Below are 22,707 nucleotides of genomic sequence, written 5' to 3' on the forward strand. Positions count from 1 at the left end.
CACATAAGTAGTAACCAGAGAGATTCAGCGCTTGAAGACAAAAAACTGAAATGAATAGCATACAATATTTATCTTTAAAGTACAAACAAATAACTGGAAAAATAGGCCACTCTCCATCTCTGACTGTCTAGAAGATTTCATAGGCAAATAAGAAAATTGCCCCAGACAGAACCAACAAAAGGATTACCCAGGCAGGAGAAACTTCCTTTAAGTGCTGGTTTAAGATTTTGTAGAAGGACATGCTATTCCAGTGGCAATCTATTGGCGGTACTACGATTTCCTCATGATTACCAGAACTAATTTTTAATATCCAAAGGACAATTGATTTGTCCTGAACACATTGTGTTATACTACTTAAAATAATATCAAAGTATATAATTTAAGGATATTAGTCGAGTTTACTCAATAAAAGTACAAATTAACTTCAGGAAATAGATAAGCATGTCATATTGATGCAAATTACTTGTTGGAAACAATATGGCAAACATAATTATTCAAAAGCATTGGTGGATCCAGGGAGGGGGGGGGTGTCTGGGGGTTGAAACCCCCTTTTTTTTGGACGATCAATGCATTTGAATGGGAGCATATAGTTGGAAACCCCCCTTTTTAAAATGGCTGGATCAGTCCCTGAAAAGGTATACCAGGGGAAGTGAGCGACAAAGTCGCTCTAGGTCTCCCCACTTCGCTCTAGAGAAGCTCCAGGGAGAAGTTTATGTCGCCCTCGATTTTCAGTAAAATTCCCCAATGTCGCCTCATGATTTTTGAGAAATTCTCGATTCAAACGTAAACAACCGATAGGTATTGAAATACAAAGCATGTTTTCACCAAATTCAGAACTGATTTCTCCGCGATAGTATCATACTTCAACATAACAAGAGTGCACACACTGAAATATCTCGCCTTCTATACTAATCAATGATATTATGTTGATAGTCCTAAGTATAAAGCTAAGCTTTAATACAACTGTCACATAAACTTAACATTAACCAAGATAACTAAACAAAGACCAATGAACCTTGAAAATGAGGTCAAGGTCAAATGAACCATGTCAGGCAGACATGTACAGCTAACAATGCTTCTATACAACATATATAGTTGACCTATTACTTATAGTTTAAGAAAAATAGACCAAAACACAAAAACTTAACACTGTGCAATGAACGGTAAAAATGAGGTCACGGTCAAATAAAACCTGCGCGACTGACATAAAGATCATAAAATATTTCCATACACCAAATATAGTTGACCTATGGCATATAGTATTAGATAAAAAGACCAAAACTCAAAAACTTAACTTTGACCACTGAACCATGAAAATGAGGTCAAGGTCACATAACATCTGCCCGCTAGACAGGTACACCTTACAATCATTCCATACAACAAATATAGTAGACCTATTGCTGCATATAGTATGAGAAAAACAGACCAAAACACAAAAATTTAACTATAAATTTTGACACAAAGTTTATGACCACAAAAGGCAGGTTGAGATTGATTTTGGGAGTTGATTGAGGTGCCAATTTGGGGTAGGGTGACCCTACCACTTCCCCTCTTTAATTTATAAAAAAAATCCTTGCGGCAAAGGTTTTGTCCTCATAAGGTACAACTGGTAGGTTATTGTCTGGACCTATAAACCCAGGTGAGTTAAACTATGGAAATATTTTGATTGAGGTCCCAAGTTAAAAGAATACATGTCAGTTTTCAAATCCCATGTACAGAATAAGGATAAATCATGGATATCTAAAAAAGAGGGACGAAAGATACCAGAGGGACAGTCAAAATGCCAACGAGGTTCAGGTTTTGCTTTTCTTATTTTTAATGCTTCATGGGAATATAATATACAGCATTTTTATATTTAGAGAGCTTATATTCTTCTGCATTTTTTAATCTCCTCTATAAATAAAACTAACCTTTGAAGTACATTATCATAACATTAAAATAAATTGCAAAAAATACCAAGTGGTCCAAAACAAGATATTTATAAATATCTTCGAAGTTGGGATTGAGAACTTTGTTTTCCTAAAACATATCTTTTTTGCAGTTAAGCAAGGTACTTAAATTGAAGAAAATACAGTTCTAAAATTAACATTGTTGACCTCAAGTAAAAATTGAATGTATAGTAAAAAAAAAACAATAGAGCTGAAAAACGCTCAGTGGTCAATTGTGTGATTGAACAGTATTGAACATTTATTGAACATGTAAACATTTTGAGATGAACAGTTTTCGAATGATTTAATGTATTGTTATTCTTATCTGTTATTGATTATAGTATCTAATAAAAAAAAATATAAATCTTTTGCAATTTTCTTTATACATATGCATGTGCTTTATGGTTTCAAAGGGGTTAGAAATGCGTTCATTATATATGTTCCGGACCATATGAGTATTTGGACCATACGGGTATGGTCATGACCATATGAGTATAATACTCGTTTGGTTATTAACGGGCCGGACCATATGAGTATTTGGACCATATAGGTATATTTTTTTTTTTCAAATTACATTATAAAAGAGGGACGAAAGACACCAAAGGGACAGTCAAACTCATTAATCTAAAACAAACTGACAACGCCATGGCTAAAAATGTAAAAGACAAACAGAAAAACAATAGTACACATGACACAACATAGAAAACTAAAGAATAAACAACACGAACCCCAACAAAAACTAGGGGTGATCTCAGGTGCTCCGGAAGGGTATATAATGTTTCAATAATACAAAAACTTTATCTAAAAACATAACAATTTTTTAATTTTATAATCCAAAAACTTCGTAAAAATTGAATATTGATGCCATAGTTAGTTTTCATCGCTAGTTACATTCGTGCATGTAGGCTTGGTTGACATTCACTTCCACACGGTATCATAGCTTTGTGTCTCTGGTGGTAACTGTTGGTTCTTAGAGGTGAAATTACCCTATTAGAATATATGTACCCGTTTCAGCGCTCGACTGATACCCTGTTACTTATTCTTTCCTTATTCGCTTTTAATGCGCAGGGTATACGTTGCACCTTGAAATAAATTGTTTTTTAATTGTGTTCATTTCTCTGGTGGTAATAATGTGTTCTTATAGATGAAATATCCTTATTAGCGCGTATGTTCCCGTTCCAGCGCTCGGATAATACCCTGTTACTTATTCGTTCTTATTCGCTTTTAATGCGCAGGGTATACGTTGCACTTTAAAATAAATCGTTTTCTAATTGTGTTCATGTCTCTGGTGGTAACAATGTGTTCTTAGAGATGAAATTATCCTATTAGCGCGCATTCACCTGTTCCAGCGCTCGGTTAATACCCTGTTACCTATTTGATACCTATTCACTTATAATACGTTTGTTGTACGTTGCACCTTTTAGAAAAGGATTTTCAATTAAGTTCATATCTCTGGTGGTAATAATGTGTTCTAATCGATTTATTCCAAGGTGCAGCGTATACCACGCGTATTAAAATCGAATAAGTAACAGGGTATCAGTCGAGCGCTGAAACGGGTACATATGTTCTATTAGGGTTATTTCACTTCTAAGAACCGACAGTTACCACCAGAGACACAAAAATATTTCTTTTTTAAAGTGTAACGCATAACACACGTTTTAAAAGCGAATAAGGAACGAATAAGTAACAGGGTATCACTGAGTCGAGCGCTGAAACGGGAAGATATGTTCTATTAGGGTTATTTCACCTCTAAGAACCGAAATGGGTACATATGCGCTAATAGTTTTTTTTTCAACTCAGAGAACACATAATTACCACCAGAGACATGAACACAATTAAAAAACGATTTATTTCAAGGTGCAACGTAAACCACGCGTATTAAAAGCGATTAAGGAACGAATAAGTTAACCGAGCGGGTCATTTCATCTTTAAGAACACATTTCATCTCTAAGAACACATTGTTATAACCAGAGACATGGACACAATTGAAAATCCTTTTCTAAAAGGTGCAACGTACAACAAACGTATTATAAGTGAATAGGTAACGAATAGGCAACAGGGTATTAACCGAGAGCTGGAACTGGTACATGCACGCTAATAGGGTCATTTCATCTCTAAGAACACATTGTTACCACCAGAGACATGGACACAATTGAAAATCTTTTCTAAAAGGTGCAATGTATAACAAACGTATTATAAGTGAATAGGTAACGAATAGGTAACGAATAGGTAACAGGGTATTAACCGAGCGCTGGAACGGGTACATATGCGCTTATAGAGTCATATCACCTCTAAGAACCCAAATATACCACCAGAGACAACAAAACAATGGAAAATCATGTTTTAAAAGGTGCAACGTATATGATACACGTATTATAAGCGAATTATAAGCGAGTAATGGAACGAATTAAACAAGGTTATAGCATGCTCCGAAACGATGTACACCCTGCTAACATGTTTAACCCCACCACATTATGTTAGTATGTGCCTGTCCCTAGACAAGAGCCTGAAATTAAGTAGTTATCGTTTGTTTTTGTGTTACATATTTGTTTTCCGTTTATTTTTTTGTGTATGAAATACGGCCGTTAGTGAGGCCCCTCATGGGGGGGGGTCCTAGTAATCACATAATCACCATTTTTTTGCCAATATAATCACATAATCATTAAATATTTGCTTATCTTTAGTAATCAAATAATCATAAACTAAAAATACAGTCCTAGGTAATCAAATAATCATGAAATATTTGGCTTAATAATCAAATAATCATTAAAAAAACGGCCAAGTAATCACATAATCAAAAACCCCATGAGGGCCCTCGTTAGTTTTGTTGTTTGAATTGTTTGAGATTGTCATGTCTGGGCCTTTTATAGGTTTGGGCTATTCTCATTGTTGAAGGCCGTACAGTGACCTATAGTTGATAATATCTGTGTCATTTTGGTCTATTGTGGGGTGTTGTCTCATTGGCAATTATACCACATCTTCTTTTTTTATACAAGCGCTAACACGGTGATTTCATCCCTTCGAACCAAGATCCATCTTCAAACATACGGACATAAAGCAGTTAAAAGGTAGAACGTATAAAAATCAAATAAGGAACAAATGAGTATCGAACATAAAGTAAAAGGATCGGTTGAGCACAAACACATATAAATAGGTCATAAAAAGATCATTTTACCTCAACAAATTTAGAACTATTACCAGATATAAGAGTATAAACAATTAAAAAGGGGGAAGGCTATCAAAAATCGAATAAGTAACGAATAAGGAATAGGGAATAAGTAACGAATAGGTAATGATAGGGAATAGGGAATAAGTAACGAATAGGTAACGAATAGGGAATAGGGAATAGGTAACAAATAGGGAATAGAGAATAGGTAACGAATAGGGAATAGAGAATAAGTAACGAATAGGTAACGATAGGGAATAGGGAACAAGTAGCGGATAGGTAACGAATAGGGAATATGGAATAGGTAACGAATAGGGAATAGGGAATAGGTAACGAATAGGGAATAGGAAATAAGCTGTAAGTTTCAGTTAGATATCATTTCTCATTTTGAAATGAAACAAATGACATACAAAAATGATCCTTTGTCATCATTTTATTTTTACTATAAGATTTTGTCAAATAAGCAGTGTAAAAAAATTCTAACTTCATTGCAGAGGCTTGTATAGGGTATATTGGGATACGGAATATTTGCCATTTTAATTTTAGGGATATGGGATATTTGTCCTAAAAGTAAATGGGATATGGGATATTGATGCATTTATAAGGATATTGAACTTTTAAAAAACATGAAAAAAAATATGTGGAATTTAAAAGTTAAGTACAGAAATATTTACATCTCACTTGATAGTCCTTGATAAAATTGCCCAAAAAAAGTTTAATATTAAAGGTCATTTTAGTGCTTTGTTGATTTTAATTGAGTTTATGGTCGTTTTATTTAAAAGTCATCCAAACCCAAGCGAAAAGTATTGATTTATATGCTCATGTGTAATGATAACTTTAAAAGTATTTGTTTTGCTTTCGATACTTCGTTCCTTATTGTTAATTTTCCTTTTTAGCTTACCTTTCCAAAAGGAAATGTGAGCTTTTGCCATCACTTGGCGTCCGTCGTCGTCCGTCCGTCGTAAACTATTTCAAAGATCTTCTCCTCTGAAACTACTGAACCAATTCAAACCAAACTTCATCTGATTGATTCCTAGGATATCTAAAATAAAGTTTGTGTTTTAATTCTCATTTCATAAAAAAAACATGGCCGTCATGGCTAAAAATAGAACATAGGGGGTAAAAGGCAGTTTTTAGCTTATAACTCAAAAACCAAAGCATTTAGAGCAAATCTGACGGAGTAAAATTGTTTATCAGGTCAAGATCTATCTGCCCTGAAATTTTCAGATGAATCAGACAACCGATTGTTAGGTTGCTGCCTCTGAATTGGTTATTTTAAGGAAATTTTGCTGTTTTTGGTTATTATCATGAATATTATTATAGATAGAGATAAACTGTAAACAGCAAAAATGTTCAGCAAAGTAAGATGTACAAATAAGTCAACATGACCGAAATGGTCAGTTGACCCCTTTAGGAGTTATGGCCCTTTATAGTCAATTTTTAACCATTTTCTGTAAATCTTAGTTATCTTTTACAAAAATCTTCTCCTCTGAAACTACTGGGCCAAATTTAACCAAACATGGCCAAAATAATTATTAGGGTATCTAGTTTAAAAATTGTGTCCGGTGACCCGGCTAACCAACCAAGATGGCCGCCATGGCTAAAAGTAGAACATAGGGGTAAAATGCAGTTTTTAGCTTATAACTCAAAAACCAAAGCATTTAGAGCCCCTGAATTGGTAATTTTAAGGAAATTTTGCTGTTTTTGGTTATTATCTTGAATATTATTATAGATGTAGATAAACTGTAAACAGCAATAATGTAATGCTTTGGGTATACAATGTTTTTTTATACTTTCATCATAAATTATATTATGAACACGAGACAAACGAGACATTTCAGTGTGTCCACTCTTGTTTTTGCTTTCGAAGAAGATATGACAGAATCGAAGAACCATTTATATAAATTGAAAACCCAAAATAATCATTCATGGAAGATTTAAGCAAAAAATTTAAGGTGAGCGATTCAGGCTCTTAAGAGCTTCTTGTTTAAATGGTGATGTTCCTTTGGTACTATCTTACGGTGTTTGTATATCACAACTCCTCCGCTTTGCCCATGTCTGTTGTAACGTTTTGGATTTTAATGAACGAAATATATGTATTACTGGTAAATTATTAAGTCAGGGATTTCGTTACCACAAATCACTTAAAATCTTTACTAAATTCTAGATTTGGTTTTGAAGTTTGGTTCTACCTGTAGAAAACTTATTTCCAAAGGGATAGCACATCCTCATTTTTACGGAGATGTTGTTTACCGTGCTGCTGGATGTGTAATGATTGATAATTTAGTCTCAGATGCATTACTTTTTATTAGTTGTTAGTGGCATTGAACTAGCTGTCAGTAACTGCGAGTACTCTCAGATCTGTACTGATTGTCTTTTTTTATGGATGTACAAGTACTGGGTCACGTCCACTCTCTGTTTTTGTTAGATGTATTTCTATTTGTATCTATCTGATGAGTTAAGCCTTTTTCAACTTTGTATAGTTCGTTCTTATGTTGTACTGTTACACCACTGTCCAAGGTTAAGGGGAGGGTTGGGATTCCGCTAACATGTTTAAGCTCACCACATTCTGTATGTATGTGCCTGTCCAAAGTCAGGAGTCTTTAATTCAGTGGTTGTCGTTTGTTGCTGCGTTACATATTTGTTTTTTGTTCATTTTTTTAGCTCACCTGGCCCGAAAGGCCAAGTGAGCTTTTCCCATCACTTTGCGTCCGGCGTCCGTCGTCGTCCGTCGTCGTCCGTCGTCCGTCGTCGTTAACTTTTACAAAAATATTCTCCTCTGAAACGGCTGGGCCAAATTAAACCAAACTTGGCCACAATCATCATTGGGGTATCTAGTTAAAAATGTGTGGCGTGACCCCGCCAACCAACCAAGTTGGCCGCCATGGCTAAAAATAGAACATAGGGGTAAAATGCAGTTTTTGGCTTATAACTCAAAAACCAAAGCATTAAGAGCAAATCTGACGTGGGGTAAAATTGTTTATCAGGTCAAGATCTATCTGCCCTGAAATTTTCAGATAAATCAGACAACCCGTTGTTGGGTTGCTGCCCCAAAATTGGTCATTTTAAGGAAATTTCACCGTTTTTGGTTATTATCTTGAATATAATTATAGATAGAGATAAACTGTAAATAGCAATAATGTTCAGCAAAGTAAGATCTACAAAAAAGTCAACATGATCAAAATGGTCAGTTGACCCCTTAAGGAGTTATTGCCCTTTATAGTCATTTTTTGTCAATTTTTCGTGAAGTTTTGTTATCTTGTACAAAAATCTTCTCCTCTGAAACTACTGAGACAAATTTAACCAAACTTGTCCACAATCATCATTAGGGTATCTAGTTTAAAAAATGTGTGGCGTGACCCGGCCAACCAACCAAGATGGCCGCCACAGCTAAAAATAGAACATAGGGGTAAAATGCAGTTTTTGGCTTATGACTCAAAAACCAAAGCATTTAGAGCTAATCTGATATGGAATAAAATTGATTATCAGTTCAAGATCTATCTGCCCTGAAATTTTCAGATGAATCGGACAACCTGTTGTTGGGTTGCTGCCCCTGAATTGGTAACTTTAAGGAAATTTTGCTGTTTTTGGTTATTATCTTGAATATTATTATAGATAGAGATAAACTGTAAACAGCAATAATGTTGGGCAAAGTAAGATTTACAAATAAGTCAACATGATTGAAATGGTCAGTTAACCCCTTTAGGAGTTATTGCCCTTTATAGTCAATTTTTAACCATTTTTCGTAAATCTTATTTATCTTTTACAAAAATCTTCTCCTCTGAAACTACTGGGCCAAGTTCATTATAAATAGAGATAATTGTAAGCAGTAAGAATGTTCAGTAAAGTAAGATGTACAAACACATCACCATCACAAAAACACAATTTTGTCATGAATCCATCTGCGTCCTTTGTTTAATATTCACATAGACCAAGGTGAGCGACACAGGCTCTTTAGAGCCTTAGTTATATGAGGCCAAATAAAAAAGTATGTGTGGTTCCAGTTACATCTGAAAAATAGTTAGGGTAGGTAGGTAGGGAATTTTTTTTATTTGATGTTTTTTTTTACATTGAGTCTATGGGAGCAACATTCTGACTTTAACAGTGCTTAACGAAAAATGACAATAAAATGTTTAGGGTAGGCTATTTTTAAGCCAAAAAAGTAGGGACGGTAGGGTTACTGGAACCACACATATATTTTTATTTGGCTTGAGGCTGGATGATGTATGTTATAAACTGTTTTTGTGTGCGTATTCTTTATTTTATTATGGAAAAAGGGGAATCCAAGATTCCAGATTGTTTAAATAATGACATGTGCTGATCATTTAAAAGTCCTAAAAATAATACAACTCTCGCTAAGCATTTAATAAAACTTAAATTAAACAATTAATTGAATATTAATTCTTGAAAATTTATGTTAATTATCGACATTCCTGGTTGTTTCATTATATCATATGTTGTTAATTATACTATTTGTTTATGTGCAATATTGATAATAAATTATTATAATACTGTTTTGTAATACTTCAATTTTATGATTTTTTTTGGAACTGTCATACAAGTGAGATTTGGCTGGCTGTAAAACCAGTGTAAGTCCACTATATTCTACATAACAAAATGTCTGTACTGGGTTGGGAATATAACAGGTAGTGTTAATTCGTTTGGTGTGTTTGAGCTTTTGGTTTTGCAATTTGCTTAATTATACCTAAGACATAAATGAGTCCGTTTTGTTGGTTTTCTCATTTGCCTTATTTTACATTTATTCTTCAATCCTTTCAAACTGATTCTTGTTTTTGTTGAGCCTGTGATTATTGTTGCAGAAAGATCGACATAGGGATATTGGTCTGGCGGCGGTGGCGTAATTAGCTAACATCTTAAAAGCTTTATATTGCAGAAGGTAAAAGACCTGGATCCTTCATACTTTGTATATAGATGCCTTTAATATGTTATGAAGTTTCCTTCTGTCATATGTGCATTTTATCCCACTGTTATTGTTTGCACCTGTCCTAAGTCAGGAATCTGATGTTCAGTGGTTGTCGTCTGTTAATGTGGTTCATAAGTATTTCTCGTTTCTTGTTTTTATACAGATTAGACCGTTTTTTCCCCTGTTTGAATGGTTTAAAACTAGTAATTACTTGGGCCCTTTATAGGCTGCTGTTCGGGTGAGCCTAGTCTCAGTGTTGAAGACTGTACCTTGACCTATAATGATTTACTTTTATAAATTGTGACTTGGATGGAGAGTTGTCTCATTGGCACTCATACCACATCTTCTTATATCTATTGTCCTTGACTTCATTTTCTTGGTTCAGTGACTACTTAAAAAAAAAAAAAAAATTTAAGTATTATGAGTAATAGGATAACTGTATTTGGTATGTGCATACTTTGCAATTTTCATGGCCGGCAGACAGTTTCCACTTCACATACCTCATTTCATGGATCAGTGAACAAGGTTAAGGGTTAATGGTTAAGTCTAGATGCTATAAGCACTACGTCTTCTATATTTGGTGTTTGGAATGTCTGTAAGTTGTACATGTCCAACTGGTAGGTGTCATCTCACCTTGACCTCATTTTTATGGTTCCGTGGTTATAGTTAAGTTTTTTTGTGGTTTTTTTTTCCATGGAAGTATTATATTGACAATACTTCCATGGTTTTTCTAATACTGTATGATATTGGTTTACTATATTTGGTGTATCAAATGACTGTAAGGTGTATATGTTCATCAGGTTGGTGTTATCTGACCTTGACCTCATTTTCATGGTGTTTATCGTCGTAAATGATTATAAAAAGCTCTTATAAAACCCTGAACCAATATCTACCAAACTTTAGCTGCATGATCCTTAGGTTACCTAGAATATATAAGTTTGTGCATTTTGTTCCTTCCTTCTTGTCAACCAATCAACATGACAGCCATGGATAGGAATAGGACAGAAGGGTAAATGCATTTATTTTATTGTATCTTGAAAATCTGACATTAACAAAAATGTTCACAATGTCAAGTTCTTTCTATGTCCGCCATAATTATCAGATGTCTCCTTACATGAATTATTGCCCTGAATTACATTTTTTATACGACTGCAAAAATTTGGTATGACGTTGGCGTCGTCATCGTCGTTATCGTCGTTGTCGTCTGAAGAGGCATGGTTTTTGCACTATAACATTAGTATAAGCAAATAGAAATCTATGAAATTTGAACACAAGGTTTATGACCACAAAAGGAAGGTTGGGATTGATTTTGGGAGTTTTGGTCCCAATAGTTTAGGAATTTTAGGTCAAAGTGGAAAATTTAACTTCATCATTTATATACAAGGGGACTTCCGGTCGACTTTTTACCCTTTTTACGTAATGTATTTATATTTCTCTTTATATCATATTATTTGTCATTAAATTGTTTTACAGAGTCATGTTCTTGATTTTGACCGGGCTTTTTAATTTTTTTGTGAATTTTAGTTCAAAGTTGAAAATTTGACTTCATCATTTCTATACAAGGGTGACTTCCGATCAATTTTTTTTACCCTTTTTACGTAATGTATTCATATTTTTCTTTATATGATGTTATTTGTCATTAAATTGTCTTTAAGAATCAATTGACAGATTTTGACAGGGTTATATGCTTTTTCGTGAATTTAAGTTTTAATGTTCAAAAATGTGTTGCCAGAGTCACGCTAAGAAAGACTTCCGGTCAACTTTTCGGTAAAAAGTCATGTTTAAATATACTATATTTTAATTTTATCTGATAGTCTATTACATTAGCTTTCAAAATCAGTTTTATTTATCAATCTAGCTTTAGCGGTTCCAGAGATATTAGTTATAATACACCAATTTTTCACTTCCGCGTTTTAGACCTTCCCCTAAGAATTTTCAAAACGAGATTCCGCGGGAATCTACTTTCATTTTCATTTCAAAAGGGACAAGACTGTGTATAAAACTAAGTTGTAATAGTAATGGTGATCATTTGATTAAATCTGTTTGTTAGAAACTAATAGCAACAGACCACCTTAGATTATTGGTCCATGCAGCCTCAGTCATTGTGAACATAGAGACATATTTAAAAGAATGTTGTACATGATGAATAAAATTGAGAATGGAAATGGGGAATGTGCCAAAGAGACAACAACCCGACCATAGAAAAAAAACCAGCAGAAGGTCACCAACAGGTCTTCAATGTAGCGAGAAATTCCTAATTTCCAAATTGTACACAAGAAACTAAAATTAAAATAATACAAGACTAACAAAGGCCAGACGCTCCTGACTTGGGTCAGGCGCAAAAATGCGGCGTAGTATGAGGGGGGATAGGACCTTTATCGGGACTCCGGGATCGGGTGTTTTTAAGCTCGGGATTTCGGGATTGACCCTTTCGGGATCCGGGAATTCTTTTCTTCGGATTTCGGGACGTCGGGATTTACTTTATTTAAATTCGGGATTTGGGGATTTCGTGTTTTTAAGCCCGGGATTTCGGGATCAGGACCCCTCCTATCCCCCCTCTAGTATAGATAAGGCCATTTTTTTTTAACTAATTATGCATTTAATGGTATTTTTGTTGTTGTTCACTTCCACATTTGTGTATTAGTATTAGCATCTCATAGAGGGTGCAGGTATTAAAGGGCCAGAAATGGCACTATGTTTGGTGTAGGAATACTATTTCTATAATGTGTATGTGTAACATGACTAATTCAAATATTAATTGCCAGCAACCTGTCAAATGTCGGGGTTCTCTGATTTCCAAACAAATAAAGTATGGCCAGAATTGATAAATTTTATTTACTTTCTCTTTTTTTTTTTTAATGTGTGTTGTTAATTTTTTACATCCCATTTAGCGATTTTGGTTATGTCATAATTGTCAACAATAGTATAACCAACAAATTACAAAATGTATAGCAAATAATTTATAGTGTTCTCCCCAGGCCTTTATGTGACACTATCTGAAATGGTTTTCTTATGGATTGTCCAAGAATTTGTCACAAGTACAGTTTTCACACAGTTTCCGGCTCTAATCCGTCGAATGAGATTAAATTAATTTGTTTTATTGAATATTTCCTCAATTCTATTAATCGCTTTAAAAAATACACACCTTTCTTCGCATTTTGAGCCTTGAAACATGACAATGCGCCCAGGTTTGCACAAATTACAAAATAATTTTTAGAAGCGAAGCAAGATAGCATTTCCAGTTTCCATAATACCTTGATGCTAAATGCATCTTTTGTGGAGAACACTGTAAAAATGTGCATGATTTTATAAATGTCATAAAGTTTCATGAATATGTTTACGTAATTTTAAATACAACTTGCTAATTTTAAACTTTGATTCTTGTGAAATTCATATTTGTTTGTAATACCATAATGTGGATCAAATAAGAAGACAATTCTTTTTATTTTTAATTAACTGATAAAAATACAAAAGAAAATTTTATTGAGTTGCTATGAATTGAAGATTTTTTTTATTTTAGGATGTTAACATTGATAGCAAGTGATGAGACTATTATCATGATTATAATGTCATCAGGTTAGTGATATTATTGATAGACAACCTATTACTTAGTTATGGCATATATCTCTTTGATGAACACTGAAAAAGGAAAAAAGCGATTATTGTGTGGTTGATATTTATATACCTACTACATATAAAATATTTACATGTTGTCGATGACACAACTATCCAGGAAACATCTACTGACACATAAATTAACTTCCCACACATTAAATTATTAAACATTTTTTAACAACTTAAATTGCGCTGTTTTTATCAATTGATAGTTAATAAGTGAACTTAGTATAAACGACATTATTGGTTCAGTGTTAGGCCACAGACCACAATTAATTCCTCTATCAGTTCTTTATAACCTTTTGCATCATTAAAAAAATTGCACCATGCACTTTTGTCCAATTTTTTGTGTGTGTAATGTATTGTCCTAGTCCAAATATATATCCAAAATTCAGAAAGATTGAAGCAATCACTTTTACAAATTTAGCCAATACACATCCATACCCCTATTGACAAGTCAAGAGATGTTCCGAAAACTGTAAATATCACCTTTTTGCACTTGACCTAACCACTCATTCCATATCAAAATCAGTTAAAATACAGCCTCCAAAAATTTATTTGACCTCTCTTCTTTCATTTCCACCCAAAAAGATTTAAGGAATGAGTGAGGAAAGGAAAGAAAAGAAAAAAAATTAAGGAAAAATACACTCTAATTAAAAGGAACTATATTCGTGGACAACGAAAAGCGGGGTCATTAATTGTGGTCTTGGGCCTATTAGGGGCCTAAAACTTGACCAATTCTAATAAAACTTGGCATGATTCAAGCTTAGTATATTATAAAACAGGTTACAAAGTTTCAAAGCCATATGATACCAAATAAAAAAAATGTGGCATTTTTTATATCTGAATTTTGGGTGCTGAATTGTGGCATTGAATTAGAACAATTAAAACTATCAAATTTGAGCTTCTAAAAACCAAAAGATACCAAAACTAACACTTTTTAATGTCTCTATGTAGAAGTTAACATCTATTTAAAGCAACAGAAAGCATATTTCATGTATCAGACTTATGCAAAATGGCCAGAAGTTAATTTTATATGAGCCTGTGCCAAAAAATAGAGGTTTTCAATTAGGGTGAGGCCTTATATCAAATGTAATATTTTTCACTTACCACAATTTTCTGAAGTTGTTAAGTTATCAAACAAACTTTAACAGGTTATAAATGTACTTTTGATGGAAATATGAGTTTCAAATAGCATAACGCGTGTGGATAAAATGGTCTTTAGCAATGTTATGCTTAAAAAAACAGATTGCCAGTTTAGGCCGTTCCCCACATTTGCATATTTAAAAGCATATAAATGATATGGGAGATGGAGATATACTTCTTTTTGCTAAAATCTGTGCTCAGATATGATAAAACATGGAGCCTGGATGTAACAAGACTGTCACTTTCAACTATATATGCAGACAGTATGGTCTGATGCAAAGTTTATTAACTTTACTGTTTAAAAACTGAATGAAATGTCAGCCTCAAAAGGCCAATATTTAAACCACTAGCTATCCAACAGAAGAAAGAAAAGGTAGTCTGTGAAACAGAAATGGTTAAGCAACCAGTAATAAGTGTTTTTGATGTAGGTTCAGTGCAATCTGTTTTGGAATACAACTTTTAAGTGCATAGAACTTCACATTTCACCTGCTGCATATACTGACCGTTAGACTTAGACTATTAAAACAGCACATTTTGCACTCTTTTATGTTTTTATCTACTTTTTGTTGAATGTCTGGAAGTACCTATCAGCCACGTTTGCCTATCCTCCAGGACTTTTAAACAAAAACAATGTTTAGACCTAGTATTTCGTATATCCGGCCGTAAGGGCGTGATCACATGTTAGTCACATGTTTCACCTATGACCGGAAATGATTAGAACTTAACGACAAAAACAATTTTAATAAAAAAAAGGAAATAACTGGACTTTTGTTTCGTGTGAAATGTAACGCATAACAATAACGTCATTTTCTAACTTAATTATTACGAAGAACAAAACTAGAATGAAAATCATCTCTGATTTACCTGTTTGAACATCTCGCGAGAGTTCATATTTGCATATTGATATAAAAAAGTCTGTTACAACAAAGCAGATTACATCATCTAAAATTTGCGTTACGAAATCGGAAATGAAAGTAACGCCAGTGTTCTTACACCTGCTACAGAAATACTTATAGTTCTCGGCATTTTCTTCTGACTATTCTTATTGGTCGATGTTCTTTATTATTTGAAAGCAAAAGTTACGAATTTGCCGGTGACGATTATCTATAAATCAGTCAGCATTATGCACTTCGGAAGCGAAAAGTAACGCGAGAAGCGACACAAAAATACGGTCGTATAATCTTTGAAATTTGTTAATTTCAATTTTTTTTCTAGGGAAGAGTAGCATACACTTGTATGTTGATAAAAATAAAGGCATCTTTAGATGTAGTTACAACTTTTCTTACAGAAATACACATTTTTATCACTTTTCTATCGTTATAGGAAACGAGCCCAATAGCAAATTATGGTCCATATATCTCTTTCAGGTTGCAGTTAAATTAATCAACAAAATTAAAGTGACTGAATGGGGACTTCATAATGGACATAATATACCAATGGAAATTATTCTCTTGAAAAAAGTTTCTCATGTTTCTGGATGTATTAAAATGTTAGATTGGTATGAAGTGAAAAACAATAGTGCTCACAGTTATGTTATAGTGATGGAACGACCAGAGCATGTTCAAGACTTATTTGACTATATCACAGAAAAGGGCGCTGTAAATGAAGAAACCAGCAAAGTGTTCTTTAGACAAATAGTAGAAACTCTTTATAATGTACATAGATTAGGTGTTGTACACCGAGACATTAAAGATGAAAATATTTTAGTGGATTTGAAAACTGGTGAACTGAAAATAATTGACTTTGGATCTGGTACATTGCTCAAAGATACAGTTTATGTGACCTTTGATGGTGAGCATCTTTAATAGATTGCATTTTGTTGTAGTGTTATAGGAATATTGAGTATTTGATTTAATACTAAAGTTCATCCACCTACACATTTTAATTGATCTCAACATGCTCAATATGGGAGATGCTAAGAATGCTTTACATTGGCTGGCAAACAGGGGTCGAAATTAGCGCTGGTCCGATGGTCCTAGACCAGTAGAATTTGCGTCGGACCAGTAGATTGTGTCAGCTGGTGGTCCGGCGGACCAGTAGAAATTTGCCGATAAAAATCTCTGAATTAAAATCTCTGATTGCTTTGCAATCTCGGTTTGTTTACAAAAGAATTTACCTGCGACATCAATTACGGGGGATACTACCGTATGTATTTCAGTTGATAAAGTTGTCAAAAAATAAACTCATCATAGATACCAGCACTCAATTTTGCATGTCATTTTTGCAGGACCAGTAGATTTGGAGCCGGACCAGTTGATTTTCAGTCCACTGGTCCAGCTGGCCAGTACACAAAAAAGCTTAAATTCTACCCCTGCTAGCAAAACATATCAATTACACAGTTGCTGCTGCTGAAAATATCAGCATAAATGATCACACATGTGTCTCAGCATAACTTGGCAATGATTCATATATTCAGTAGGGAAACATACATAGCATACATTGTTTACACAAAGTTAACAACTAGGTTTAAATTACAGTGCATAACAAGTTATGATATTGGGTTATTATACATGTATTGGTAGCATTAGCCAAAAAAATATGACTGGTTGCTATCGACCTATTATTAAATGCTTTTATAATTTGTAACAAGTCAACTGTAGAATTGATTATGTGGGACATTTTAAGTTGGTTCACAAGAACTCCTTGCATACCTGTGAACAGTCATGCATGTCAAAACATTTACCCGAGTTTTTTAAATCAATACTTTGGCTTATTAGATATGAATAAATGGGGTTATTAGTAAATTTTACTAACACAAATTACTTTAAGGGTATTAATATATTATAAATTGATCATCTGTCAGGCTTTCTTATGAATGAGTTGTGACATGAACACTTCACACATCACTTCATTTTAGGCAGTAAGAATTCAGTTGATTGATGACAAAAATTGAGACTAAAAATACATATAAAACTTAAATTCTGTATAGAAATGCATTAAAAAAGTTAAAGCTTAATTTTAATTGTTAATTCTGTATAGAAATGCATTAGAAAAGTTATTCTTAATTGTCATATCTTTATTTTTAAGGTACAAGAGTGTACAGTCCTCCTGAATGGATAAAACACCATCGGTACCATGGTAAATCAGCAACAGTGTGGTCACTGGGAATTTTATTATTTGACTTAGTTTGTGGAGATATTCCATTTGAACAAGATGAACAAATCATGAAAGCAGAAGTATCATTTAGGGGAAGATTATCACATGATGTGAAAGACTTAATAAAAAAGTGTTTAGCAATTCGTCCATCTGATAGGCCATCTTTTGAAGACATTTTAAATCATTCATGTTTAGCAACTCCACAGTTGCCAGTTGAGAAACTTAGTTTACATGGAAATAATAACAATAGTTCTTGCCAGCATGGAAATTCTGTAGACACTGTTTCAATGAGTAGCCAAGAAAGTGTGTGACGAAACCTTATAACAGAATAGATTTAGTCAATATTCTGTGCAACAGAAAAATGCAATAAACTAACTCATGTAACTCATTCCAATGCTCAGGGATTAATCAACATGATCAAACAATTTGCCAAAGTCAATCTTTTACAAAAATCTTCTCCTCTGAAACTACTGGGTCAAATTAAACCGAATGTAGCCACAATCATTATTAGGGTATATAGTTTAAAAAATGTGTGTGGTGGCCCAGCCAACCAACCAAGATGGCTGCCATAGCTAAAAATAGAACATGGGGGTAAAATGTAGATTTTGGCTTATAACTTTGAAACCAAAGCATTCAAAGCAAATCTTACAAGGGGACAACTTGTTTATCAAGTAAAAATCTATATGCCCTGAAATTTTCAGATGAATTGGAGAACTGGGATGTCATAATTGTTTGGACTAAATTACACAGTGCTTTCCAAAAATGATTTGAAATCAATGTGGTTGTTGTCAGGATGAACGCTGAGCGTATAATATCAGACAAGATAAATGTTATCCATCATTGTCCATAAGCCAAAGATTGATAAAAAAAAATTGAGCTTGAAGTTGAAATTCTAAAACAATAACTAATCTGATGTCTCATATCGTATCACTATCATTCTGTGCTTTGTGACAAAATAGAAATAATATGACTAACCGCTTATATTCGGAATTGTTACAGTGTCCAAAACAAAATTAATAAAACACATGCAATATTTCATTTTCAATATTTTGTGCAAAGAACGCTATGATTACTACACTGTGACCAAATTTCAAATGACATAATGCAGCCTGTGACGTCAAGTATGAATCGCTGTAATTCGACGCAATATAGTTCATTTGTTATTTGCTTTTTTATTGTAAATATTTTTATTTTTTCGTAATTACCGATAAACAGAATAAAGGACTTTTTGTTTTTGATACTGACTTTATCACTGTGAAATTTCAGGTTCGGGCTCACCTGATATAACACAGTGATAAAGTCAGTATCAAAAACAAAGAGTCCTTTATTCTGTATTTATTGGCTTATGCTTTGCAACATTATAGTATATTTACACTATTTTATGTATGATTTTGGTTATACTGTTGAGTTACTTTAGTATACATTTCAATGAATACAAATTTTGATTATTTAGAAGAATGAAATAAAGTGAACTTGGACTTGTGTATGCAAAAAAATGAATGCTCTAATTGAAAAAGATAATTAAGTTTGAAATAGAATTTAAAACATATAACACTTAGAAAAAATAATGTGCAAAGCCCATTAGGAATGATTAATCAAACAAAACAGAAATGTTAGATGGTCTATCTAATGAAACATGCTTGGTATAATTGGTTTTTATGGTGTAGTAAGATAGTACTATGATGTAAGATGGTCTATCTATTGAGTGTATATGTTGTGTACAAGTTATCATTTTGTTTAAATTATAATTTGTACAAAATTTGACCAAAATTCACTTATAACTTGTACATGTTGTACAACAGTTTTAAATACGAATTTTGGTGAAAAATGCAATGATTCACACAATAGAATTGTAATTAACTGACAACACACTAAACCTTATTAACATAATACACCGTTTATACACAACACTTACTACAAAAGGCAGGTTGATCTTTGAAATTTTTGAGAGAAAAAAAAATAAACAAATAGGATTTTTTTCAAATTTTTAATACATAAACGTCTTTTTCTTAAAAAAAAAATATCATTCAATAGTACTGCTTGATTAGTTCTTATCGTTATTTTGAGGTATTTTTTTTTATTTAGAAACTTTGCAAACGATTACGGGGTATATTTGTAAAATTTCATATTTCATATTGTTGAAAAAAAACAATGATAAAAAAAGGCAAAACAACAACTGACATATTCCTGACTTTAGCATAGTCATATTCCTAACCAAATGGGGTGTTTAATCTTCTGGGATATTTATTTTGTCTAAAAGTCTGACTGAAGCAACTAAATACACATGTTTATTCACAGCAACAGTTCCTGAGCTTCAACGCTCGCTATATGAAACAGTTAAAATGCCTGTAAAACAGGTCGTTATCGATTTGAGAGTCAAAAGATGGTTTGCAATACCTGATTCCATAAATCACTATATCACCTGCTCTAACAATTGATAAAGATCTACTTTTGAATTATGTAACTTAGGTTTACTTTCAGGTCATTTAGTACGTAGCAATTCAATAATGTGTATCAATGCTTTTTTCGCCAAAATCCGTATAAAAAATTATTGTACAAGTTATTTATATATAAGTGAATTTTTGTCCTATTTTGTACAAATTGTAATTTGTACAAGCACTTTTTGTACAAATTACAATTCGTACAAAGTCAAAATACAAATTATAATTTGTACAATATTTTTGTACTAATTATAATTTGTACAAAATGATAACTTGTACATAACATATATATATATATATGACCAGTATGTACTATTATGTGGATGCAGTATATTAACAATTAGTAAATTTTATGATTCTGAAGTACAGAGTTTATTTTTAGACTTGACAATCGAATGATGTAAATGTTTTCTTTTTGTGTTCATTGTTAAATTTTGGCAAGGTGATGCCATCTGTAACTTACATTTTAATTCACTTGTTAAGTACAGCTCTTTATAAGAACCAGGCAGAGTGCCATATACATGTGATACATGGGGGGTTTCAGATTTTATCTATAATTGGCCTAGTAGAAGCAATAAATGAATGTTGCTCAAAAAATAATTTTGAGTGGGAAAATATGAGTGGTTGCCATGGTAACGGACACACCATTTTTTGGTTGTTAAGCTTGGTAAAATCTTTCAAAAATCAGCTAAATCACCACATTTCAGAGCCTGATTATGAATAGAATCATGCATTTTTCATTAATTTTCATATGTAACATTGATAGAACTTGGTTTAAGCTTAATTTTAGTGAAAATTGCATGTCAACCGATTTTTTCCTTGGAAACGGAGTTTTTATTTGCAGAATATTGCAGTTTAAGAGCTTAAATGTCCTGAATTTTTCATAACCGATAAAAAAATACATAAAATCTAACACAAACTTTAAATAACAATCGTCAAGTGTTGTTGACTTCAATTGTTACCACGGAAACACATATTATCCATATCAACATCCACTCTGAAATTGCATAAATAGAAATTTATGTAAAAAAAAACATAAATAGAGGATTATTATTTTTTGAGCAGTATTCATTTATTGCTTCTACTAGGCCAATTATAGAAAAAATCTGAAACATTCATGTATTGCACTCTGCCTGGTTCTTACAAAGAGCTGTACTTAAAACCTTATGTATCAATGTTGATCCTCTTTCATGGTTTTTGTATTTGTATTTATAAAAAATCTAAAGATTTTTTTTGTTCAATCAATAATGAAAGTGAAATAGTGAAATAACAATACGCTTTTTGCAGCCAAAAAGGTTCAATTTTGTCAAATTGCGCTAAGAAACATTGATAATTAGTTATTCACTTGCAAGTGAATGAGTCGACCTCTTTAAATCTGTATTCATGTGAACTTCAATTTAACCCCTAGCTAGAGATTGACAACACATGCATTGTACGTGTACTCGTTAGTTAAAGAACAAAAATTTCAACAATGTGAGTGAAACTACGGTAAATCGTTTGATTACTAATTCGATGCACATAAAATCATTCTTATACGGTTAAAAGCAATGAGAAACATCTATTTTTAGCTCACCTGGCCCAAAGGGCCAAGTGAGCTTTTCTCATCACTTGGTGTCCCTGGTCCGTCGTCGTTAACTTTTACAAAAATCTTCTCCTCTGAAACTAATGGGCCAAATTTAACCAAACTTGACCACAATCATCATTGGGGTAACTAGTTTAAAAAATGTGTTCAGTGACCCGGTCAAAAACCAAGATGGCCTCTATGGCTAAAAATAGAACATAGGGGTTAAATGAAGATTTTGGCTTATAACTCTGAAACGAAAGCATTTAGAGCAAATCTGACATGGATTAATATTTTTTATCAAGTCAAGATTTATCTAAAAACAGTAATAATGTTCAGCAAAATAAGATCTACAAATAAGTCAACATCACCAAAATTGTCAGTTGACCCCTTAAGGAGTTATTGCCGTTAATAGGCAATTTTTAACCATTTTTCTTAAATTTTTGTAATTGTTTCATGTGTTTACAAAAAACTTCTCCTCTGAAACTACTGGGTCAAATTAATCCAAACTTGGCCACAATCATCATTGGGGTATCTTGTTAAAAAAATGTGTGGCGTGATCCAGCCAACCAACCAAGATGGCCGCCATGGCTAAAAATAGAACATAGGGGTAAAATGTAGATTTTGGCTTATAACTCTAAAACCAAAGCATTTAGAGCAAATCTGTCAATGGGTAAAATTGTTTATCAGGTCAAGATTTATCTGTCCTGAAATTTTCAGGCAAATTGGACAACCTGTTGTTGGGTTGCTGCCCCTGAATTAGTAGTTTTAAGGAAATTTTCCAGATTTTTGGTTATTATCTTGAATATTATTATAGATAGAGATAAACT

The 22,707-nt window shown here is 33.0% G+C and overlaps 1 protein-coding gene across 1 annotated transcript; it reads left to right on the forward strand.

Annotated features, from left to right (window-relative positions):
- The first annotated feature begins 12,009 nt into the window (after positions 1–12,009).
- LOC134702615 (serine/threonine-protein kinase pim-1-like) lies at positions 12,010–21,427 on the forward strand. Its single transcript, XM_063563385.1, has 4 exons — positions 12,010–12,039; positions 13,539–13,594; positions 16,147–16,570; positions 17,807–21,427. Exons 3-4 carry the CDS (start codon positions 16,216–16,218, stop codon positions 18,184–18,186), a joined length of 735 nt encoding a protein of 244 aa, XP_063419455.1. The 5' UTR covers positions 12,010–12,039; positions 13,539–13,594; positions 16,147–16,215; the 3' UTR covers positions 18,187–21,427.
- The last annotated feature ends 1,280 nt before the right edge of the window (positions 21,428–22,707 follow it).

This window comes from Mytilus trossulus, unplaced genomic scaffold, assembly GCF_036588685.1.
Source record: "Mytilus trossulus isolate FHL-02 unplaced genomic scaffold, PNRI_Mtr1.1.1.hap1 h1tg000558l__unscaffolded, whole genome shotgun sequence".
NCBI lineage: Eukaryota > Metazoa > Mollusca > Bivalvia > Mytilida > Mytilidae > Mytilus > Mytilus trossulus.

Bases quoted from the DNA above. Each gene is read 5' to 3' on its own strand.
- LOC134702615 (XM_063563385.1), top strand. From the start codon at position 16,216: ATGGAAATTATTCTCTTGAAAAAAGTTTCTCATGTTTCTGGATGTATT. The intron at 16,571-17,806 runs GTGAGCATCTTT...TTTATTTTTAAG, and splicing joins AGTTTATGTGACCTTTGATG to GTACAAGAGTGTACAGTCCT.